This window comes from Mytilus galloprovincialis, chromosome 9 (assembly GCF_965363235.1).
Source record: "Mytilus galloprovincialis chromosome 9, xbMytGall1.hap1.1, whole genome shotgun sequence".
In the NCBI taxonomy this organism is placed as follows: domain Eukaryota; kingdom Metazoa; phylum Mollusca; class Bivalvia; order Mytilida; family Mytilidae; genus Mytilus; species Mytilus galloprovincialis.
Window position 1 is genome coordinate 17,925,183 of NC_134846.1, and position 26,670 is coordinate 17,951,852.

The 26,670-nt window shown below is 32.6% G+C and overlaps 1 protein-coding gene across 1 annotated transcript in view; it reads left to right on the plus strand.

Annotated features, from left to right (window-relative positions):
* The window catches only part of LOC143046504 (multidrug resistance-associated protein 1-like), a 49,856-nt gene that overhangs the window by 17,457 nt on the left and 5,729 nt on the right, over window positions 1-26,670 (plus strand). Inside the window, exons 12-29 of the mRNA XM_076219660.1 lie at window positions 503-568; window positions 1,536-1,673; window positions 3,292-3,438; window positions 5,802-5,886; window positions 6,547-6,613; window positions 9,281-9,407; window positions 10,424-10,600; window positions 11,276-11,443; window positions 13,739-13,931; window positions 15,497-15,563; window positions 15,849-16,238; window positions 17,598-17,709; window positions 18,434-18,679; window positions 19,392-19,712; window positions 20,442-20,641; window positions 21,912-22,038; window positions 23,279-23,380; window positions 24,628-24,774. Of these exons, the coding sequence (XP_076075775.1) occupies window positions 503-568; window positions 1,536-1,673; window positions 3,292-3,438; window positions 5,802-5,886; window positions 6,547-6,613; window positions 9,281-9,407; window positions 10,424-10,600; window positions 11,276-11,443; window positions 13,739-13,931; window positions 15,497-15,563; window positions 15,849-16,238; window positions 17,598-17,709; window positions 18,434-18,679; window positions 19,392-19,712; window positions 20,442-20,641; window positions 21,912-22,038; window positions 23,279-23,380; window positions 24,628-24,774 (2,880 nt within the window). The remainder of the gene's footprint in view (window positions 1-502; window positions 569-1,535; window positions 1,674-3,291; window positions 3,439-5,801; window positions 5,887-6,546; window positions 6,614-9,280; window positions 9,408-10,423; window positions 10,601-11,275; window positions 11,444-13,738; window positions 13,932-15,496; window positions 15,564-15,848; window positions 16,239-17,597; window positions 17,710-18,433; window positions 18,680-19,391; window positions 19,713-20,441; window positions 20,642-21,911; window positions 22,039-23,278; window positions 23,381-24,627; window positions 24,775-26,670) is intronic.

The following is a 26,670-nucleotide window of genomic DNA, read 5'->3' on the forward strand; positions in this document are numbered from 1 at the left end:
GAGATCCTGGAGATCCTGTAAATCCATGATGAACTATCATCATTTTGAAAATCTATAGCATTGAATTTAGCCATGTTTGATTACATCTGTTTTTTTCAATAATAGCTGGTTCTGTACAACAAAGATTTACCACTGGATCGAATACACCTTATCGCATTTTGTCTGCCATTAATAGACATCATAAACATTTCTGTAAAATGTTGACGTCATAATACAAAATATCTGACGCCACAATGGAAAAGTAAACCGGAAAACGGAAATACCGGAAGTAACGAACACGAGAGGCACTGATATGGGTTTTGTGCACGAGATGACCTGATATGGGTTATCAGCCCGGGTGGGAAATTATGGCTTGTGTACTTCCGTTCATTACACATATCCAAAAGCTATCATATAAATGCTAAATATATGATAAATATTGATACAGTCAATGAATAACCTTCAACCGGTATCCATAAATGCTCAAATAGCGGATATGAATGTTTGACATAATTTTTAACAGGTTTTAAAGAAGAGTTTCACTGATGCAAGAATCAAAATGATGAATGAGATTTTAAATGGGATACGCGTAAGTAGCTTTGTGATCAAATCTGAGGACATTTATTGATATTTCCACCTTTATAGAATTACAGCCGATTTTGGCTTAAATGTTCCAGCTCTTTAGCATTTGCGTTAAGTTTATAACCTTCAATTATTTTGACATTGAGCATCATCAAAGGGACATTACTTGTTGAAATGTGCATCAATTTTTTTTTAACGCCACAATTCAATGATAACAGCTGACAGACATTTATAACAACTTCCCTGACAGTGAAATACTGTGTGATCCTTTAATGAAACTAAGTTGTAATAATTTAATTTTGGATGTAACGCGTCTTCTGATTGGCTGACGTTATTTTGTTATGAGACCATAGAAATAATTTAGTCATGTGACCGTGACGTGATCAACGTTTATTCATGGTTTTCTACGGTTTAAAATGGAATTTAGAATTAAATTATAAGAAATGACTGTAATATTTTTTCTGTCTATTCGAAATAACATAAAAAATGTGGTGCACACTGTTAAATAACCCGCTACGCGCGTTATTCAGTGTGCACCAAATTTTTTATGTTATTTCTTCATAGACAGAAAAAATATTACAGTCATTCCTTAAATACTTTAGAATAATTCATTTTATTATAGTAATACGTGTATTAAAAGAAGAAGATATAGTATGATTGCCAATGAGATCAACCAAATGACACAGACGATAACATTTGAAAAAAACAATACTGCATAGTAAAATTGAGAGTGGAAATGGTGAATGTGTCAAAGAGACAACAACCCGACCCTAGAACACACAACAGCAGAAGCAGAAGAAATAGCAGCTAAGCTATAAAAGCCTCGAAATAGCGAAATGGTAAAACTGTCGGCCTAATTTGTGTAAAAAAAAACATAAAACAAAACCAAATAGTAGCATTGGGGTTAAAAGTCCTCTGTTCCTTTTTAAAAATTTAAGACAAACCCATAAAATCTTATTTTGAATTTGTTGAAGGTTATGAAGATGTATGCATGGGAAGAGTCGTTTATGCAACGTATTACAGAAATACGTGATAAAGAGTTAAATATGAGACAAAAAACTAAAAGACTTGAAACATTCCAGTTCGCATTGTCATCATCAACACCTTTTATGGTAAGTATTGTACTTGCTGATAAATGATTTTCACGTCGGCTGAAGTGAGAGAGAAAAGTTGTTCTTCTTTAACTCTTTTAAGTTTCACATTATTCAGACAGATATTTCATTAAGCATGTTATGTTGGTATCTGGAATATGCAGGTTTTTATTTATTTTATGGTTGACCTTTGAGACGTTTAACGATACTTCAAAGGGTGTAAAGGGTAATTTAGTCAATTGAAAACACTCTGCACAATAAACAACAAGGATATCCACTATAACACATGCAACAGCAAACAACACAATAAACATTAACCATTCAACGACGATCGAAAGGCCCTGTATTATTTTGAATATGTAACTCCGTTTCCATTATAGACATTAAAACCTAGATAACAAATGGAATGGCGGAGTAATTTGAAAAAATGTGGTAATAAAGGCTTTTGCTATACATGCACCACTAGACCTACAAATATATGAATCCTCAATCAATAAAATGTCACAATAACTAATCGGTTAATTGTCAAAGCATACAACACTAATGGTATTTACAGGTTAACATTCGATATTTCATATTGCATGATGAATACAGATTTTAAATTCGTTAAGATATTGCTTATGTGACAACAAACAATCTAAAGAGACAAATAAGCAAACCAAATCCATCGTCTCCATTGACCTGATACAAGTAAAATCAACAAAAATACAAAGTATGATAGGCAACTGCAACGACAGCCACTGAGTTGTGTGTCCCTGACTTGGACAGGCACACACAGCATGTAGTGTTGTTAAATATGGGTTCCAACCTCTCCAATCATTTAACAGTGGTTAACAACACAGCAAAATAACAAATTATAAACATCTTTTAAGGTGGTACCCAACACTTTAACTAAAATTAATTTGGCTCGTTTAATTTTCATAAAATTTTGACAAAGTATTTACTTTGACCATTTGACAAAAATATAAAAATTTCAAAAAATTTGAACCAACCGTTTTATCAGAAAAATACACTGGTTATATAGCAGTTTGACAAACACTTATTTTGATCATCGAGAAGCTTAATATTCCCTAAATAACACAATGTAATTAAAACGTTTAGCTGATTTTACAGAGTTATCTCCCTGTAGTGTTAGGTACCACCTTAACCAGATTTGGACAATGCACAAAAAACAACTAACAAAATAATACATGAAGCGCATATCAGAGTACCCTAAATTACTAACAGCTAATCGCAGGAAATGACCACTAAAATTGAAGTCATAGTTCCAAGACATAAATATCAATCAGTACACATTCAAAATTTAGTGAAATTCGCTTACATGTATAAGTCATAGAAATCACCAAATTCTGCATTGCTTAAAACTCATATAAGTATTAACAAGATGTACGACATGAATTATCTAAAATATAATATCGAGGAGTCTTAAAACCGATAAATCATTCAAATAATCAGTAATTGTGCATGTTAAGAAAGAGCAATAGCATACTCACGATAATGAAATATATTCTTATGAGAGACAAACAAGGTGTAATGTCATGCCAATGATAATGACATTTATAAGAAGGAGAGACAAACAAGTTGCAAGATTATATTTTTCATTACTACTCTTTACTATATTATCGGAATTGTTTTTCAGATATCATTTTGTACTTTTGGTTCGTACGTGTTCTTGTACCCAAACAATGCTATATCAGCTGAGAAAATATTCTTGTTCACCTGGATGTTTGGAAATCTTCATTGGGCTTTGCATGCCGTTACACATACCATCAACAATTTTAACACGGTAAGTGTAAAAAAACCAGAAACATGTTTCACCTGACGGATGATGCGTGCATTGCAAAAAGTTAAATTACTAAAATACCGAACTCCGATGAAAATTATAAACGGAAAATCCCCAAGCAAAGATAGAATCAAGAGCACGAACACATCAAACAAAGAGATAACAGTATTCATATCCCTGAATTTGTACCAACATTTTCTTATGTAGAAAATGATTGCATGATACAAAAAAAGAAGATGTAGAATGATTAATAAATGTTGGGTTTATAGCTTGCTAAGCCTCTCACTTATATGACTGACAGCTCAAACGAAATGATCATATTTACATATATGCCATTGGTGGGGTTTTCAATTTATTTTGCACGTTCCTGATTGAATCATATATATATATATATATATATATATATATATATATATATATATGAGATTCGAAAATTGGTAAAAATATGGTTTTCTCATTTAAGTTCGGATATTTGAACGAAAGAACTAGAAAGAACTAGAACTAGAAACTAGCCATTTCATGATGAATGAAAAATCCAAAATAAAAATGGAAATACCCTGCTTTGGTTTTACTAATGGCATAGGTACTCCTTAACACAAAAATGATATACCACAGGGTAAATTAGACATTAAAAATTAACAAATATTCAACAAGATTATGAATAGAAAACTACAAACGACTGAAAAAGCAAAGGCCTTCAAAATAGCGAGAAAGACAATTCACTCCTTAAACCATGATTGATTCCCAGAAAATAACAAACACTAAGGATATCCTGCAACATAAGCGGCATTCGTGATGTTATTCAGAACAAATGGAATGCAATGATTAGCCCCAATCAGTGACACATTGGAACATTCAGACAAAGACTAAAGATAAAACATGATGTTTACGAATTCAAAATATCTGTGAAAAATATTCCATTTCGGAATAAACACATGATGGTGTGTTTTGGGAATATTTAAAGGATTGCCGTCAATATTAACACTTATTCTAGTATTTTGATTTGAATGGCTGCATTCAAGCAAAAACTTTTTACCAATGCGATGATTATAGTAGAGGAAAAGCATAGCGATGAAAACGTTGGGTTTTAGTTGCTAATTACAGGTATCATAACGAATAAGAAATGAATATCACTTGGTATTTTTGGAGGTATTTAATTTCCAAGATTTAAAAACAAGCCTTTGATCTTGGAGGTTATAATTAATGTGTAAATCAAACGTCGAGAGTTTATAATCAGTGACATCAAATTTGCCCCCGTTGTTGAACCTCATTTTCCTTTATAATAAGCTTTCATCGTTTAAAATTACACATTCAGTAATAATTTGATCTTAATGTATTTTTTTTTGCACATAGCAGTATGGCTTCATATATCATGTTCCTGTTTCAAACTTCTCCACAATTGTAAAGACTTCTTTACTCTCAAGATTGCAGTAAAACTTAGGAGAACTCGCATCTCAATTTAAAAATGATCAACTTTTCAAATAACTAGTTTATATTGATAGGGGATAAATAAAGGATAACTCGTCTAAACATCAACCCGACAATTTAAGATCTGTAAATTTGCTTTCGCAAATTTTGGTACATATAGGTCAATGTGCTTGTTTTCGAGATATTAGCCATTGAAATTCTGGCAAGAAAATATTCTTTCTTGACTTTTCATAGCTTTATCAAGTTAAATTTCTCAAAAAAATATCAAAGGTACCAGGATTATAATTTAATACGTCTACATAAGACTCATCAGTGACGCTCAGATCAAAACATTGAAAAAGCCAAACAAGTTCAAAGTTGAAGAGCATTGAGGACCGAAAACTCCAAAAAGTTGTGCCAAATACAGCTAAGGAAATCTACTTCTGGGAAAGTAAATCCTTAGTTTTTTTTTAAATTCAAAGTTTTGTAAACAGAAAATATATAAAAATGACCATATAATTGATATTCATGTCAACACCGAAGTGCTGACTACTGGGCTGGTGATACCCTCGGGGACGAAACGTCCACCAGCAGAGGCATCAACCCAGTGGTGTTGATAGTTATCAAAGGCACTATGATTATAATTTAATACGCCAGACGCACGTTTCGTCAGTGACACTATTATCAAAACATTGAAAAAGTCAAACAAGTACAAGGTTGAAGAGCATTGTGGACCAAAAACTCCAAAAAGTATTAAAAATGATTAAAGTTTTATAAGACTTTTACAGATGGCTTACCATTATACATGTAAAAGATTTATAATTTGAAACATGGGTTCAATGGGCCAATTTTTTAGGCTTTCAAATAGATAAAACCAGAGAATTCCATAATCTGACAAAATCCCAAAACATAACAGCGAAGTTCCTTAACATCTGTTTTTTGCATCATTTATGTTATAGGCTTACATATCGTATCAACGGATTGAAAAGTTTCTGAACAATGAGGAAATCGATGATGATTTTATAACACGGAGTGAAGAGACAAGTAAGTAATCATTTATAAATGGCCTGACAATGTAAAACAAATAAAACGAGAAAACTAACAGCCTAATTCATATACAAAGTATGAACGAAAAACAAAATTTTAATATATAACACATAAACACATGACAACGACTGAATTACAGGCTCCCGACTTGGGACAGGTTGTACTATACAGAATATGACAGGGTTAAACATGTTAGCGGGATCCCAACCACCCCCTTACGCCGGACAGTGGTAAAACAGTACAACATAAGAACAAACTATGAAAATCAGTTAAAAAGGCTGAACTCATCAGATGGACAAACATACAAGTGGAAATATATAACATGTTTTTCAACCCATTAATCTTACTTATATGTATACAAAAAAAAAAAAGGATCAGATGGAGAAAAATGCATGCAGACGTGGCCGGGTACTTGTAAATCCCAACAACAAAAGGATAGATCTGAGAGTACTCGCAGTTAACTGACAGCTAGTTCAAAGCCACTTACAACTAATACAAATTTCATGCAACTAAGACTAAATAATCAATCCGTACACATCCAACATCCAATGGATTTAGTGTAAAGACAGGCTGAGAAAAACATGACATTTGTTCCATTTTTTTTATGAACATAGAGAATTAGTAATCTTTAATAATAATTTTCTAATTTATATGCAGAATATGGAATTACGTTAGATAATGGAAACTTCAAGTGGGATAAAACGGCAGAAACAATATTGAAAGAGTAAGTATTAGATACTTTAAAAAATATTAGCGTATGAAATAAAACAAAATAATAAAAGTCAGTTTTATGATTATATTGGAAAAAAAACCCCGCCTAAAACAGTCGATAAACATCACATTCTACAGATCTAACATTGTTGGGTTGATGTTTAGACGAGTTGTATATACATTATGTACACAGCCATGTAGCACCATCATTGGTGGCGATCCGATGGATAAATCTGTTGTAGAGTTGTCACTGACTCAGACGTACTTATAAATATAATTATATATATATATATATAAAAAGCCGTTGGTTTTCCTTTTTGTTTTGTATTACAAATTCAGTAATTCTTCAGCCTTATATAGCTTCCTGTTCGAAGTGAGCCAAAGCTCCACGTTGAAGGCTATACGTTGACCAATAGTTGTTATCTGTTTACAGGGTGGAGATTTGGTTGTTTGGCACTCATTCACGTCCTTTAATTTCTACGTCTTATTATTTTTCAAGTTGCTAAGACAGGGCTATGAATCACTCAAATTAAGGTTATCACTCAAGAAATTTTACGGTCGCCATCATGAGCTGATTGTCAATTAAGATAAAAGTGTGTCAGAAATCATATCTGATATTCTTCCTCAGTTATAATAACCTTCCATCATTACCAAACTGAACAAAGAAATAACACGACGGGTACCGTATACATTGCAGGAAATGCTTACCCTTCCGGAGCACCTGATTTCACTCCCGGTTTTTAGTGGATATCGTATTGTTTCTTATTTATTATTTATAACTGTTGATGTAAATGTCGTTTGGTTTTGTGAGTCTTTGTTTACTCCTTGGATTTGATTGTTATTGTTTTTCAGTTATAACTTCAGTATTTGTTGAATTCATGGTACAAAGGAACTTCAAATATTTTATATATAAATGTATAACGTTTACAATGTTTAATTAAACATGGAAATCATTGTTGCCAAAATAACTCAATTGAAAAATCAAATAACAAGAAACTCTGCATCTTAGACTTAAAACCGGAAAATGGTCACCTTTAACGTCTTTTCAAAACTAAGAGTTCAGTCTGATATCATCTGCGGACGGGGGGAAAAGTCGTAGTGTTTCCTTTATTATGATAACAATTTGTTGTGAGTTTTGGTTCTACAGTAGATTAGGATTGTTGCACATGAACATCAAATATCTTATATAAATAACTGTACAATGTTTCATTGAAAATGAAAATCATTTTTGCCAAAACAACTTATAGAAAATTTATAATTCTCTCGGACGCCATCACAAGTTGATTGACCGTTATATTAGCGTCACTGACGAGACTTATGTAGACGAAACGCGCGTCTGGCGTATTAAATTATAATCCTGGTACCTTTGATAACTATTTACACCACTGGGTCGATGCCACTGCTGGTGGATGTTTCGTCCCCGATGGTATCACCAGCCCAGTAGCCAGCACTTCGATGTTGACATGAATATCAATTATATGGTCATTTGTATAAATTTTCTGTTTACCAAATTTTGAATTTTTCAAAAACTAAGGATTTTCTTATTCCAGGAAAAGATCACTTTACCCGTATTTGGCAACAAATTTTTTGAATTTTGGGTCCTCAATGCTCTTCAACTTTGTACTTGTTTGGCTTTATAACTATTTTGATCTAAGCGTCACTGATGAGTCTTATGTAGACGAAACGCGCGTCTGTCGTATTAAATTATAATCCTGGTACCTTTGATAACTATGGAAGACCAGTTTCACAAATGATATAGGATATGTTACTTACGTCGTAACTACAATCCCATTCCCTTTCATGAATGTGACCTACTGAATTAGACTATGTACCGGATTTTTGATAACATAAACAACACGACGGGTGCCACATATTGAGCAGGATCTGCTTACCCTTCCGGAACACCTGAGATCACCCCTTGTATTTAGTAGGGTTCGTGTTGCTGATTCCTTAGTTTTCTATGTTGTGTCATGTGTTCTATTGTTTTTCAGTTTTAGCCAGACGTTGTTAGTTTATTTTTGATTTACGAGTTTGACTGTCCCTCTTTTAGGACCATTTATTAATCAACTGATATAAGTTGTACAATAACTATTAAAATGGAAACACCTAGATATACAACATACATGGAATCGATAGAGAAGGCTCATAAATGAGTAACAATATATAAATAATCTTAATCAAAAGTCGGTAAATTATACAAACAAGGACATAAATTCAGCTCTAATGAGGCTTAACCCGACCGTCTGTAACAAATGCATACCAAACAAACTAAATTTTGTACATCTGTAGATATAGGAAGATGTAGTATGAGTGCCAAAGAGATAATTCTCCATCCAAATAAAAATTTATAAAAGTAAATCATTATAGTTTAATGTACGACCTTCAACACGGAGCCTTGGCTCACACATAACAACAAGCTATATAGGGTGCTAAATTACTAGACGTGTAAAACGAGAAACGAGAAACACGTATAAATTACATAAACAAACGACAGCTACTGTACATCAGATTCCTGACTTAGAACAGGTGCAAACATTTGCAGCGGGATTAAACGTTTCAATGGTACCAAACCTTGTCGCTGCGTTACTAATATTGATATATGTTAAAAACGCGCGTCTGGCGTACTAAATTATAATCCTGGTATCTTTGATAACTATTAAATGTATTATTGTTATTGTAGCATAAACCTGAAGATACCAGAAGGATCACTCATTGCCGTAGTTGGATCTGTAGGATCTGGAAAATCTTCATTCCTTACGTCTCTCCTTGGTGAAATGGAGACAGATACAGCAAACATTAATGTAAAGGTACGTAGGTACACCTTCATTTGTAACGTCACTTCTTGGTAAAATGGAGACGGATACAGCAAACATCAATGTAAAGGTACGTAGGAGATTTTCATTTGTAACGTCACTTCTTGGTGAAATGGAGACGGAAACAGCACACATCAATGTAAAGATACGTAGGAAAATCTTCATTCCTTACGTCTCTCCTTGGTGAAATGGAGACGGATACAGCAAACATCAATGTAAAGGTACGTAGGAAATCTTCATTTGTAACGTCACTTCCTGGTGAAATGGAGACGGAAACAGCACACATCAATGTAAAGATACGTAGGAAAATCTTCATTCCTTACGTCTCTCCTTGGTGAAATGGAGACGGATACAGCAAACATCAATGTAAAGGTACGTAGGCAAATCTTCATTTGTAACGTCACTTCTTGGTGAAATGGAGACGGATACAGCAAACATCAATGTAAAGGTACGTAGGCAAATCTTTATTTGTATCGTCACTTCTTGGTGAAATGGAGACGGAAACAGCACACATCAATGTAAAGATACGTAGGAAAATCTTCATTCCTTACGTCTCTTCTTGGTGAAATTGAGAGGATACAGCAAATATCAATGTAAAGGTACGTAGGCGAATCTTCATTCCTTAGTCTCTTCTTGGTGAAATGGATTCGGATACAGCAAACATCAATGGTAAGGTACGTAGGGACACCTTCATTAGAGAGGAACATTTTTATTAGTTTTTTTCCTCATTTTTGTTGAACTGGCGATTAACAGCTAAAGTAGGCCAGTTACTGGGTTCATCGGAACTCTTACGAATTTTTAACCACATATCTACACAAATATCTGTTATCTTTATCCTCTCTTTTCAAATTTCTTTTTGGCTTGGATGGATATTTGTTTCTTTGGTTATCATGCCACATCTTATTATTTTTATATTTTCTGAATTACTATCATAATGGATGTTGACATTGATAAGGGGCTCCTTACGTTTTAAATCACTTTATGTATTTCAATATCATGTCTCTCTTCAGGGTTCGGTTGCATATGTTGCTCAGCAAGCATGGATAATGAATGCAACATTACAGGACAATGTGTTATTCGGTGATCAACTGAAGAAGAAGGAATATGAGCAAATAATTGATGCAACATCTCTAAGAACAGACTTAGAAATATTTGCTGCTGGTGATCAAACGGAAATCGGCGAAAAAGTAAAATATGCAGTTGTTATCTCTTCTTTTTAAGATCTATAACTTCTAAAAACAATATTTTTCTTTGCAGTAATACATAAAATATTGGCGCATTTAGTACTCAGCAAAAGTTGGCTTTAGATGAATTAGGCTATTTATTTTAGGTATTTTTGACATATAGCTCTTCAACGGTTTCGGTACTTAGACATCTTCGTATTTCAAATGTTTGGATTTGATCGTTTCTGATGAAGGTAAATCCAGAAAAGCGCTTCGGACGCAAGAAATTATTAAACGTGTTGTTTTCAATTTTTTTAGTAAAAATAGAAAACAAAACTGAAAATCAAAATGTTGTCGTTTGTTGTTTGCGTATTTTATTTCGCACAACTTTGAGTTAAAGATTTTGATTATAAATGAGGACGGGATTTAGTAATCTATATTCTAATTTTTCTATGTATTTCGATTTTCTGTTGATTACAAGTTTCGCTCGGTTTTGGTTTGTTACCCCGATTTTGTTTTTTGTCCATGGATTTATGAGTTTTGAACAGCGGTATACTACTGTTGCCTTTATTCAGCATCTCTCAAAATCTTTTTAAATGTTCATGAATATACCATACCTAAAAAAATATGTTAAAACTGCAGATACTCATTAAAATGAATAAACATATCCTGATTTAGAATACTCATTTTATTTAAAAGGGCATCAATCTAAGTGGAGGTCAAAAACAAAGAGTAAACTTAGCACGAGCATTGTATAAAGATGCGGATATATATCTCCTTGACGACCCACTTAGTGCTGTAGATTCACACGTTGGTAAACATATTTTCGATTCAGTTATAGGTCCAAGTGGCATTTTAAAGGACAAGGTATGTACCAGTTGATCCATCAGTGATAACAAGCTTAATTGTTTAGGTATTTCAGACATGATTTCATCAAACAAGAGTTTTTCAGTGGCGATCGAATCTAATAAGGCAAAATAGAATTTAAAGTTAGAAAACATTGAAAAATATCAATAATTTTAAAAAGTGTATACCCACTACAACCGAGGATATATTTACCTGGGAGTTCAATAGACTAAGTGTTTCGAATAAATAAAAATTATATTAAAAGTGTATTTACCTGTAATACATTGTACCACCAAATCAAAATTCTGTTAAAAGTGTATTTAACTGTAATACATAGTACCACTAAATCAAAATTATGTTAAAAGTGTATTTAACTGTAATACATAGTACCACTAAATCAAAATTATGTTAAAAGTGTATTTAACTGTAATACATAGTACCACTAAATCAAAATTATGTTAAAAGTGTATTTAACTGTAATACATAGTACCACTAAATCAAAATTATGTTAAAAGTGTATTTAACTGTAATACATAGTACCACTAAATCAAAATTATGTTAAAAGTGGTGGTACTGTAATACATAGTACCACTAAATCGCAGTACGTCATATTCGTTTGCATACGAAATAAATATTTCCTTGAATTTGACAGTTATAGGAAAATAATCATACATTTCATTGCATCATTAAAATTATGATTCATAAAATATGTCTTGGATGTTTCGAAGCATCATTATTTTTTTATTTGGCTTTTTTATAGAATATTCTTGAAATTTAAGTTAAATAATAACTAAAGTTTGTGTACCGGGAAAAAAGGGATAAAAATATGATTGGTTAACTTCAAGTGATGGTTATTTGCGTAAATGCAATGCAATGTGATGTGAAAAATTGTCTAAGTACTAGACAGGAGAAAAATATACTCAAGTACGTATTTCTAAATTTGATACAAAAATAAATTCTACACACTTTTTTGAAAATGACATATTCAAAAAGGCTAATTTGGGAAAACAGATGTTGGTATTACACATTTATGAGTATGACCGTACTAGGGATGTCCTAGGTCTTGTAAAACTACACAATACAAAACATTCAACGATACGTATCTCATAAAATTAATCAGGTCAGCAATAATCAAAGGTAAATGAATATTCTAGTATGGGACACTGAAATGCAAAATGCATAATAGTCTTCACATAATTGTCTAACTACAAATGTATATACTTTTTATATTCTGTTAGTTAGTGCTTTATGTGTTGTACATCAATGCATGTTTTGTGCAGATCTATTGATTATAATGATGGCCCTGCTCTGCGAGAAAATAAAACAAGCTTTAAAGCTCTTAAACTAGTTGTGAGTTTGCAGTAGTTAAATACCAGAACTTATAATTAGAGTAGAAAGAAAATAATGGTCACTGTCCTGGTATTCTATATAGAAGACACAAACTTTAAACAAAATTACAAAGAAATTAAAAAGTAGGAAATGTTAATAGGTCTATAAAGGCAATACACCCCCCATAATCATATTTTGGTTGTTAATATATCTCATATGTTTCATCAAAAACTATAATACAAGCTTATTGAAACATCAGTCTTTGAATATGTAATGTGTAATGAATATGACGTTCTCTTGTCACCATCTTACGGTGTTTATATATCTGAATTTGTGCAATTCGCGCGTTTATGTAACAATGTTTTAGATTTTAACAAGATAAATTTATGTATTTCTGAAAAAATATTACACCAGGGTTTTCGATATCACAAACTAGTCAAAGCGTTTACTAATTTTATCATCGGTAAAAGGATATCATTCGTAAATTTAGTTCAACATGCAGACTTCTTATACGTTCAGGTATTTCACATTCATTATTGTCATTTTGTTAATTTTCTTTGGTTACATCTTCTGACATCAGACTAGGACTTCTCTTCAACTGAATTTTAATGTGCGTATTGTTATGCGTTTACTTTTCTACATTGGCTAGAGATATAGGGGAGGGTTGAGGTTTAACCCCGCCGCATTTTTGTGCCTGTCCCAAGTCAGGACCCTCTGGCCTTTGTTAGTCTTGTATTATTTTTGATTTTAGTTTCTTATGTACAATTTTGAGTTAAGTATGGCGTTCATTATCAATGAACTAGTATATATATTTGGTAAGGGGCCAGCTGAAGGTCGCCTCCGTGTGCGGTAATTTCTTTCTCGCTGCATTGGAGACCTGTTGGTGACCTTCTGCTGTTGTCTAGATCTGTTCTATGGTCGGGTTGTTGTCTCTTTGACTCATTCCCCATTTCCATTCCCAATTATATTTTATATATTCAATTGCAGACAAGAATACTTGTAACACACGGACTTAGTTTTCTGAGAAATATGGATATGATAATCACACTAGTTGATGGTAAAATAGGAGAAATAGGATCATTTACGGAACTCATCGGACATGATGGCGCGTTTGCAAAATTTTTGAAAATATACATGATAGAAGAACTGACAAGTGGGGATCCAGAAGAAGAACAAGAAGGTATAATTCTGTTTAGAAATTATTTTTTAATCTTTGTTAAATCTTAAATAAAGGTCATAAAGTGCTTGAGGGGAGTAAACGTCAAACTAATACGATACAGCTTCATCATACAAGATTAAACAAAATAAAATTCCACACACCCTTTCCTTAATCCCTTTTCGACTCTGAATCGCAATAAATGCGCACCGTTTAAAATTTCCCACATAAATCTAGTAGTGTGTGTCAAGAAATAGCTTGCTTCATTGCTTTTTCACTCTAAAGTTTACTTGAAGTTAAAAATGCTAAATCATTCCTCATGTACAATGAACAATATACCATTTACTATATAGCATACACCATGAACCTTCAGCCATTACACCATAAACCTTAAACTATTACACTATTACCACATAACACAATAACCCGAACACCATTACAACATACAACTTAAACCATTAAACCATATAACTTACACTATCACACTATACAGTAAATGCCATTACATCATAAACATTAAGCTATTATAGTATGCACTTAAGCCTTAACACCATACACCTCAAAACATTTATACCATACCCATTAAACTATTTTACCATGCACCGTAACCATTTTCCAGACACATTAAATCCGTATGCCATGCACCATATAAAATCATCCCACCATACATCTCAAACCATTACACCATACATCTCAAACCATTACACCATACATCTCAAACCATTACATCATACATCTCAAACCATTACATCATACGTCTCAAACCATTACACCATAGATCTCAAACCATTACACCATACATCTCAAACCATTTCAATGCATAACACCATACATCTCAAACCATTACAACATACATCTCAAACCATTACACCATACATCTCCAACCATTACACCATACATCTCAAACCATTACACCATAAATCTCAAACCATTACACCATACATCTCAAACCATTACAATGCATTACACCATACATCTCAAACCATTACACCATACACCCGAAACCATCCCACCATACTACTTAAACCATTACACCATACATCTCAAACCATTACAATGCAATACACCATACATCTCAAACCATTACACCATACACCCGAAACCATCCCACCATACTACTTAAACTATTGCACCATACATCTCAAACCATTACGCCATTCACCCGAAACCGTTACAACATACGATTTTCGTTGGAACAGTTTTTAACATTGCAGAACTGAAGCAGTTATTTCGAAAACATATAAAATTTATGAGTTTTGTAATTGATCAATGGATATTAATTCATTGTTATAAACATATCATACATTTGATTGTTTTTTGTTTTTCTAATTTTTTGCGAAACTTTTGTTTTGGGGGACTGTTTATTGTATTTCCATCACACGGGAGGGGAATACACTGCGTTAGTTCCTCCCTTAAGGAAGGGTATAACTGTACATTGTTTTGTCCAATAATTTATGATATAGTTGCTGTGAAATAAACAATCATTTCTTTAAAGTTCATTAATTTCACATGAATGCCTACCCTATACATTTTCGTTAATCGCTATCTTTTTTTAATATTTAGTAATGTGTATCATTAATTTTTTACAGCACTTGAATTAACAGCAGAAGTTGCATCCGAACTAGAGAGAAGCGGAAGTTCATCAGAACTAATGAGGTTTAGAACTTCATCTCAATGTTATTGTCATTGTTAACATTGTTTCACTTTTTAATAATTGTTTTAGTTTTAATTTCAATAAAACTATGATATCATTTGAAAAGGAATGTATACTACAATAAATAGCAAGTTTCAAACCTTATTATGTTAATAAAGACACAAGATATGAAAAAAATGCAATGAATAGTGCGCTATTAATGAAAATTTAAAACATAAACATATTTTATATTTTAGATACCATATCAATAATTAGAGTAAATCATATATAATTTATACTCTTTATAGACAGCTGTCGGAGATAGCACACTTGAAAAGATTGGAATCAAGTGAGGAGGAATCATACAAGTCTAGACCCTCAATACTAAGACGTCACTCTGAAAGACCATCATTACTTAGACGTCACTCTGAAATACATAAAAAGACGACGGATAATGGATTAGAAAATGAATCCATAGAAAAAAATTTGTTGAAGAAAAACTTTCTCAGACAACAGTCGGCAGATCCTCATTGTAATACAAAATATTTGAATAGTTCCTTACATGATAAATTGTATCATACTTCCAATCAACATTTACAGTGGTTAGACGACATAAGTATGTACAACCCAGACCCCTTAGATGATATTATAAACAAAATGTGCGTGGATGACGAAAGCAAAAGCACTGAATTGAATAGGTAAGATTTTCTAAAGGCAGTAAGCTGTTGAAACAGAGCCAACATACAGAATTAAACATAATGCATATATTCGTAGAGAAGCGGATATTTGAGGCTAAATTGGAATCGGTATATACTATTAACTGTGTGCGCTTTTTGATTCTTGTCTTTATCAGATGATTGATTATTTATAACATTTTTGACCCCTTGGTCATGTCACTATTGAATAACTGTAAAATGTTGGTTATTAACATTTCACAAGTTTTTTTCGTGTTGATCATAGGATGTAGCTTCATCATGGAACGTTTATGGTAGACATATAACTGACGATGATTCGTATATGTTTCTGAATATATGTCAATTTGATAAAAAAGAGGCTTTTTGTTTCTATTTTTCATTACTAAAAAGAAATTCCTTATCAATAAATTCTTAAAGGAAAATGGAGACTTACATTATACACTTGTATTTTTTTGTCTATTTGATTAGTTAACGATTTCCAGCTGATTTTATATATCGTTCTTATGTTGTATTGTTGTACCACTGTCCCAGGTTAGGGGAGGATTGGTATCCCGCTAACATGATTAAACCCGCCAAATTATGTATGTATGTGCCTGTCCCAAGTCAGGAGCCTGTAATTCAGTGGTTGTCGTTTCGTTTTGTATTTCATATTTACTTTGCTCGTAATAATTGTTTTACATTGTCATTTCGGGGACTTTCATAGCTGATTATGCGGTAGGAACTTTAATCATTGTTGAAGGCCGTATGATGACGCATTGTTGTAAATTTCTATGTCATTTTGGTCTCTTATTGAGAGTTATCTCATTGGCAATCAAACCACATCTTTTTTTATATATAAGGTTGTTCTTTATCTAACATAATTTATCAAAACCAACATAACCTTTATAATTTGTATGGAAAAAAAGAGGTGGTATGATTAAAAAACACTCCATCAAATACTAAACATGTGAAATGTTTAAAATGATAAATACACACATCATCAAATTGTGTTCAATCAATTGTAAACACAGTTATAGATATCGTCAAAATATAACATTGTTGTTGATCTCGATCATATCATTTTTATTTCAGTAAATTTTAATGCAATCAAGAATCAACCAACAGCATATTTAATAACACTGTACATTTTGACATAATGTGTAAGATGAAAAGGACGGAAAACAATTATATACGAAATGAGAGGCGCAGCTAGTTGTCAAACAGAATTAAATCTATATAAGGAAATGGTTGTATCAAGTCAGAAATGTGAGAGTTATTTTCATTCTTTTGAAATGTTTGATGTTTTTGAGCTTTTAATTTTGCTATTTGATATGCACCTTTCCATTTGAATTTGTTTATTCGTTATTTTACCTTTTCTTGCAGACAATCATCACGTTCTTTGTCGAGACAGGCATCAATGTGTAACACAAGGAATGATAAGGAAAAATGCACCAAAGCAACCCTGATAGAAGATGAGACCATTGAATCAGGAACGGTATCTTATTTAACTCAATCATATCAATACTACATATCATCAAAATATAACAGTTGTTCATCTCGATCATATCGTTTTCATGTCAGTAATTTTTAATGCAATCAAGAATAAATCAACAGCATATAAAATGTAAAGCAAAATAAATATATCAATAATTAATTTTTATTTAAGTTAATTCATCAAATAGATAAATTATCATTTACAGTAATATACAACACACGCTTTTTATTTCAACGTTGTTAGTTTTAACAATGGCAACTTATTCACAAAATGTATTTATTGTATAAATGACATGATTGGTTTAAATAGTTTAGATATCCTTATTTCTTCTATTTCGCCAAGATTAAACCTTTAAGTATTTCTTTATAAGATTATGTCATCATTTATTTCTTCAAAAAGCAAAATAAAAACACATCTCGTAGCTAAAGACAACAGACGTATACCGCTGTTTGAATGGTCATAAATGGATTGAAAGAAAACAACTTTGGGTCCCAAACTAAAACTAAGGGAAACACATCAACTATAGGAAAAAATCCCAACGTATCAACAGAATCACTGAAGTGCTACAATAAACAAACAAACAATGCAACACAGACAGAAACGTATATGATGTTAAAACGTTCTGTGACATGAAACAAAAAATCAAAAAAAAATCAACTGAACTATGATTTCTAAACAAACTTTGTTTTGACATAATGGCAAAATGTACTTTTGTTCTGGGTAGGTGAAGGTCAGTGTTATAATGTCGTATGTGCGAGCTATGGGAATGAAACTATGTATTATTGCATTAGCATTTAATATGGCACATTACGTAGCGGAAATATATTTGGACGTGTGGCTATGTAAAATAACCGATGATGCTATTTCTGACGAAAAGGACAGACCATCAATCAAAATGAGAGTTGGTGTGTATGGAGCTATAGGCTTGATTAGAGGCAAGTTTAAAATTAGTGAAAAACTAGATTTGAAGGTGTAATACCACTAAATCATAGAATATCACCCCTGTTTGCATACGAAAAAGGGTCGAAAGATCTTTCTTTGAATTTGACAGTTGTAGAAAATAATCCTAAATTTCCTCGCAGTAAACATTGTGATCCATCAAAATATATAGTTGGTGTTTGAAAACACCAGCCTTTTTTTATTTTGTTTTTCAAGAGAATATTTAGTAACTAGAGGTGAAATGGTTATTAAAGCTTGTATACAGGAAAAAAGGGTAAACATTTGATTGGTAAACGTCCAATGATGGTTATTATCTTATATGAAACGAATGACATGTAATGTGAAATTCTGTCTGAAGTACTGGGCAACATTAACTTTACTTATGCCAAACGCAAATTTTGTCCTTGTTTGATTTTTTTTTTAATTCTGCACCTTTTAAAAATAAGAATTATAGGGGAAACCAATGGTGGTATTACACCGTAATACCGTTCCATCATGTTAAATAATAAAGTTACTAAACTCTCTCGTGCATATTTGATTTGGGTAGATATTTTCGGTATTTATTGAAATTTTTTTTCAAGTGACAACAATATTTGAAAAGAGACCAATTCGGAAAAGCCGTTTGCAAGCAACATGAAGTGTAATTTCTCATGTTTGATAATGATAAAAAAATTGTTGGTCTCTTTCAATTAATGGAAAGAGACATGCAAAAATATATCTTCAAACCCTGAATGTGTGTTTTAATCATTTTAGGCATACTTATCCTGATAACAGAACAATTGGTTGAAGTTGCTATGATAAATGGTGCTAAAAAGCTACATTCTAATTTACTTAACAATGTGCTTATGTCACCGATGAGTTTTTTTGATTCAACGCCTCTTGGTAGGATCATCAACAGATTTTCAAAAGATATCGAGTCTATTGATGAGCGCATTGTATTTATGTTCAAAGATGTAGTAGTAAGCGCCTTCTATTTCATCATGGCTGTAATGGCCATGTGCAGTGGGACACCTCGTATGATTTTGGTCGTTATACCAATAAGTATAGCTTTTTGGAACATCCAAGTGAGTATATTCTATATTTTAACATAGCTGCATTCATATTTTATAGGTTATCTCTACATCTACATAGTTTGTCTAAATGTGTTCACAAAAAAAAAGTAAACAGTTAACCGGCTGTTCCTTTTGTTTCTGTGTGTTTTGACGTGCATGCACTGCTTCTGTGTAATGAATGGATACCCATATCCCTCATGTTTCTAGTATTAAAAAAATCCAATGTGGTTTGATAGCTAATGAGACAATTCTCCATCAGAAACCATAGACCAAGAAGAAACTAGAGTAATGACAAATTATCCCTAACCTTAGTTTATTAGTTCTTATTGGTATCGTCCGTGCATTATTCCGTTAATGCAACAACTCTGACATGATATAGGACATGGCTTTCCTAAATTATCTAAAGTGCAATCCATCGTTTTGTTTTCAAAGAAGTAGTTTTTGTAATCAACAAAGGCAGGAAGATGCTAAGGTATAAACGGTCAACGGAACAAAGCCGAAGTCACGGCGAACAGCCAGTTGATAACACAATTAAAAAAAAAACAACTGGCAAATAACATTAACGTCATCAATGTCCTTATTATGTACTTTTCCTACATGTAGAAAAATAAAAGATGACCAAGGATAGAAATGCTCAAAAGTTTTGTTTTGGTTCAACTTTAGCAATACTTAATTTTTCACAAATAATCATAAACAACATGAATTATAGTAAAGTGTAGTTAACTCCCTTCTTTTATTCAGCGAACAACAGTGCCAACCCGACGTCAATTGCAAAGATTAAGTTCAGCTGCGAGATCACCAATATACTCCCATATGGGTGAAACTATATCAGGCTGTTCAACCATAAGAGCATACCAGCAGGAGAGTAGATTTATACAAGAGTTGATAGATCGATGCGATGATTATAGTAATTGTATTAATCTTATTTGGTCAACAGGAAAGTGAGTTAATACTATTTTCATAATTATATATTACTGTAAATTCAGAAATTATTGTGAGGTTTTTGTTATTGCGAAAAATACGACAGACGCAACATTTAAACTCGTATTTTGAAATATTTTATTGGAATAAAACAGGATTTTTCTTTAAATTGTAAAAAATAAATCACATTTAAGTTTAAAATGACAAAATCGTATTAATAAATGCACGCAATAATTTCTGAAATTACAGTACTTTTCTAATTAAGGCTTTTGTAACTTACACATTCAAATATAGTAGGACAGTGTCAGTCTCGATGGTATATGGAATATTTTTTAAACTTTGTAATATATATATACCACGGTTCATTGGTCGTTTGTGAGTCAACGCCACTTACAGCAGGATCTGCTTTCCCTTCCGGATCACCTGAGATCATCCCTAGTTTTTGGTGGGGTTTGTGTTGCTTATTCTTTAGTTTTCTATGTTGTGTCATGAGTACTATTGTTTGTCTGTTTGTCTTTTTCGTTTTAAGCCATGGTGTTGTCAGTTTATTTTCGATTTATGAGTTTGACTGTCCCTCTGGTATCTTTCGTCCCTCTTTTACAGCTCAATCAGGATGACCAGTATTATAGATGAAGTCATCTGGAGTAAACAGATAAAACTATCGACCTTTGACTTGATTATGTTGATAATTGGCAATTCTGTCAATATGCAAGGAAGATTGATGTCGAATGCATGTAACATTCGCGGAGATAAAAATCTAGTGATCACTTATACGTTCTATGTCGAATACTCCCAAGGGAGTACATTATTTTAGTTGACAGGATAGTGATCACTGATACGATCGAAGTCGAATACTTCTGATCGAAAGGATATGTAGAAAGTACATGATTCTAGTTGGCAGGATGGTGATCACTCATACAATCGGAGTCGAATACTTCTGATCGAAAGGATATGTAGAAAGTACATTATTCTAGTTGGCAGGATGGTGATCACTGATACGATCGGAGTCGAATACCTCTGATCGAAAGGAGATGTAGAAAGTAATGATTCTAGTTGGCAGGATGGTGGTCTCTGAAACGATCGCAGTCGAATGCAAATGACCAAAGCACATATCTTGAGTTGACATGTAAGTGATTAATAATAAAGTAAAATATGCTTGGCCAAAGCAAGGTTTTGAACTTTTAAACGTAGAGTTGACAAACCAGAAAATCCTGATAAGATTTGCATAATATTATTGAATCTACATGAATTGAACATCTTATAATTTTTTACATATGATCTTTATTCTAGATGGACACACATCAGGAATGATATACTTGGAGCCATTGTAGTATTTTGTGCCTGTATTTTTTCGCTAATTGGTAAAGATCATCTCTCTGTAGGGATTGCCGCTTTAACATTTACGTATGCCTATAAAGTAAGTCAAATGATAACAACTTAATATATAAATGCACTTATATCTTATCTTAAAGTTTTAATTGTCTAAATAAACTCATCATAGATACCAGGACTAAATTGTGTATATACGCCAGACGCACGTTTCGTCTACAAAAGACTCATCAGTGACGCTCGAATCCAAAAAAGTTAAAAAGGCCAAATAAAGTACGAAGTTGAAGAGCATTGAGGACCAAAATTCCTAAAAGTTTTGCCAAATCCAGCTAAGGTAATCTATGCATGAGGTAGAAAAGCCTTAGTTAGTATTTCAAAAATTCTAAATTTTGTAAACATTTATAAATATAACCATATCAATGATAATTCATGTGAGCACAAAAAGTGCTGACTACTGGGCTATTACAGAAAACCTTTAGGCAGAACGTCCAGATTACCTAAGTTAATTATTTTACAAGTATTAGCCAATAGGAGCACAACAGTGAGTCGTACAAAACAAACATATTAATTTTAATTGTTAATTGCTGTGCCATTTTGGTCTCTGCGAGCTGGTTCTGTTGCTCTTTAATGTTCTTTCGTTTTACATTGTGTATACTCATTAGTTAGTTTTCTAGGGGAAATATGTTCATGCTCAATTCTCATTGTCACTGATTGTCTTAAAGGGGCACTAGCTAAGAGAGATATATATTTCTTGCTCAATCATTAACGAAATGCAAAAAGTGAAATAGTAATTCTCTTTTAGCAGCCAGTATGGTTCAATTTTGTCAAAATAAGATTAAAAAACATTAATTAGGAATTATTCACCTGCAAGTGAATAATTCGAAGTCATTGACTCCGTATTCATGTGAAGTTAAAGTTAACCCCTTAGCTTGAGATAACATGTGAATTGTATGTTTAAAGTTATTTGAAGCAAAATAATGTCAACATTGAAAGTGAAATAAAGGTAAATTATTTTATTGACTCATTTAATACACAAAAATCATTATCATAAACCAAATATGAGAATTTGATTAAAATCGGTTATCATGAATTTGACAGCTAGTGCCCCTTTCATGATTTTTTTATATTAAGTTGTTCTGTTGGTGTATATATTTCTGTTATTTGTTTTGCGTTTTTTGCATACCTATGCCTGTACATGTACTAACGTGTTAACAATGATGGTTTATTTACCATTTCACATGAGGATTTTATATTTGTTACGAATATATTTTGACAAGTTTATATACTCCATTGTCATTAAGCGCAATAACAACGTTTCATATCTTTAGATCAAGGATCTTAATCGATGGTTTATGATGAACTACGCCAATTTTGAAACCAACATAGTTAGTATTGAAAGAGTCACCGAATTCATTGAAACTCCAAAAGAGGTATGTTTAGATTTTTTGAAATTTTATATTCAAATGGAGAGAGAATTAACAAACAAATTTTCGATTACATTCTTTTGCCTTTAAACAAGAACAAAATATCAATTCACCAAAATGGATTCTCAACCTCGAAGTGAAACAAACAAACAAATGAAATATGGGTTAGACACGACTGGATTCCTCGAACAAATACATAAGAAACTATAGACACAACTAGTTTCTACAAACCAATTCATAAAAAAAACTATAAACTTAGTAATTAGAACTCGTCAAAAAACTGGATGTTTCTGCGTCATTTGTGTTGTATACTAAATGTGTCGTGCACATTTACAACTGTTTAGTTTCAACTTTGTGTTTGATTGGTAGTTATACCACAATTATTATCATAATATAAGAATAATGCAACTGGTTTTGATATGCTCTTTCAATAATTTCGTTAAACCAATGTGTTTTGAATCTTTCTTTAGTAGGATTTTTGTATTATACGTTTACCGAATGTCTGCTTGATTACATTTTAAGTTTTGACATATAAGGAATGAATTAAACAATATCAACTAAATGTCTAGATTTCAATTTTTTTCATAATCATCTACCGACTAAATTTTGCAATAAAACAAAGTCGTACCGTATAGCGGGTTATTTTTGCGGGTTTAAAAATTCGCGATTTTCATTAAATAAGGTATACGAAATATTTTGCCGGTTATTATTTGGGCGGATTCGAAAATTTTATCAATACCTTTTGCATGTTCACTTTTAATTTGGCGGAATTTATTTTGGCGATTTTATTCTATCCGCGAAAATAACCGAACATTAACACCCCGAGAAAATAACCCGCTATACGGTACTAGCTTTAAACCCAGTTACTTACAAAAACTAATCCTAGTAATCACATGCACATTAAGGACCATACGTTCTTGAATATTCATCTTTCAACACGGAGTTTGAAAGTTCAAACACCACTCGTTGCGAGTTGTACTCGACTGTGGTGGCTTATATAAAAGATTGCTAGACAGGTACTCATCAATACTGCTTACTGTCAAGATTCTCAAGATATAGACTAACAAACACAGAAGCTAACACATACACACACGTACAAACATATAAAAAAGAGAATATATTTTTATTATCACTATCAAGAGCTATCATTTCTTGTCAAATGTTTTCTGTAAACCCAATAATTCCATTTAATATACGTTCGTGGTATTATGTGTTTGTGTACAATGTTAACTTAAACATATTATAATATGAAGGCGTTATGGCGGATTGAAGAAACGAAACCAAAACCAACATGGCCGGATGAAGGTCGTGTTGATATGAACAACTATTGTGTTCGCTACAGAGAGGACCTTGATTTAGTATTAAAAGAAATTACCTGCAAAATTTTGCCCTGTGAAAAGGTAGAAACTGCTTATTGTGCATGGAACGCCACAGCTGTCTTATGTGGAACTCTTATATTACTTTATGTTGTTTTATTATTACTTAATGATATTTTGTCTTTTCTTAATATGGTTTTGACATTACAAAATAATGTTTTAATATAATTCAATAGGGAATCGTCATTGCCTTATGATATTTCGATATTACACGATATGGTTCCGTTTTGACTTGATATAGTTTTGTCATTACTCAATATGGTTTTGTCATTACTCGATGTGGTTTCACCATTATTTAATATGGTTGTGTCATTAGTCAATGTGGTTTTAACATCACTTGATGTGTATATGACTTAAACGTTATAGTAGTTGTTTCATTACATGATGTGGTTTTGTTATTTCGTAATGATGATTCAAAATTTGACGAATTTACGCTACTTGATGTGTTTGTTTCATTATTTGATGTGGTCATTCTTTGATGTGGTCCTGTCATTCTTTGATGTGGTTATCCCATAACTTGATGAGGTAAAACCACGTGACCAATTCGGAAAAACCTGTTCTATTTTTAGATAGATTTCCATGTTGTATGTGCCTTGAATGATCTAATTAGTGTTCAAATTAAAGTTCGAGTTGCTGTTTGACTTTAACCATGAGTTTGTTTTCGAATTCAAGTCATGCTTAGAATTAAAGTTCTAGTTAGCATTGAGTTTTGAGTTGGAGTTTGAGTCACATTTAAAGGCAGAGTTTTTGTTACAACTTTGAATTTGAGTCACTTCTTGAGGTAGAGTTTGGCTAAGATTCGAATTTAAGTCTCATTTTGATTAATTAAGATTTCGAGTTGAAATTCGAGCTATTTTATATGTCTTTTTGAGTTCGTAATTATAAATTTTCTATCGCGGAACAAGGGCTTTTGCTCGGACTTCCGATAAGAGGGCTCCGGGATATGCGTACTAAATTAACAATGTTGCAGTATACAAAACGCAACATATGAGTTGAAATAAAGTTAGATGTGGTGTGATTGCCAATGAGACAACTATCCACCAGAGTTTAAATGCAGTGGATGTAAGAAATCATAAATAGGCAACCATACAGCCTTCAACACTCCGTATAGTCAGCTACAAAAGGCCAACATGCACCATGTGAAAAAAAAATCCAACGAAAAAACTAACGGTCTATTTTACAAAAAAAAATATGACACATATATGTACAACGATAACAATTGGACTTCATGCTCCTGACTTGGGGCAGGTACATAAAGAAAGTGCACGGGGCGGAGTTTAACATGTATGTGAGCAAATATCGGACTGTAACAATAGTGTAACAGCACAACACGAGAAAAAATGTAAACTAGACAAAGTGATGCCCCCGCACTCCACTCATTTAACCGCTTATACCCCAAAAAGGACAAAGGTCAAATTTTCTTCCAAAAAAGGAAAAATAATAAAAAGAAAAAACCCTGACCACATGCACACCTTCGATACATGTACAAACAGCTAGCAGAGGGTTAAAGTCCAAGCATTCAAACTGTAGGAGTTATCTGGAAACGCCCTACTTATGCAAGTAAATTTCCCAAAAATGATAAAGTTCAACATTCTCCCAAAAAGAGCACATAATAATAAAAATTAAACCCTGACCACATGCATCACACCTTCAATATATGTACAAACAGACAGTAAAGAGAAAACTTCTTAGGATTCAAACTGTTGGAGAGGTTATGCGGAATAACTATATACCCATAATGGGACGGAAAGACCGACGGACGGACAGATGTTAACCACTATGCCCCCAACTTTCAGTTGCGGTAAAGTTGCGGTAGCTTAAAAAACAGTTTCAATTGGCTGACTCAATAGATCGGTATGACTGGGTAATTTAAAGCCATCGGTGTGATCTCGGGTTCCCCAGAAAGGTCAGGAGATTCTG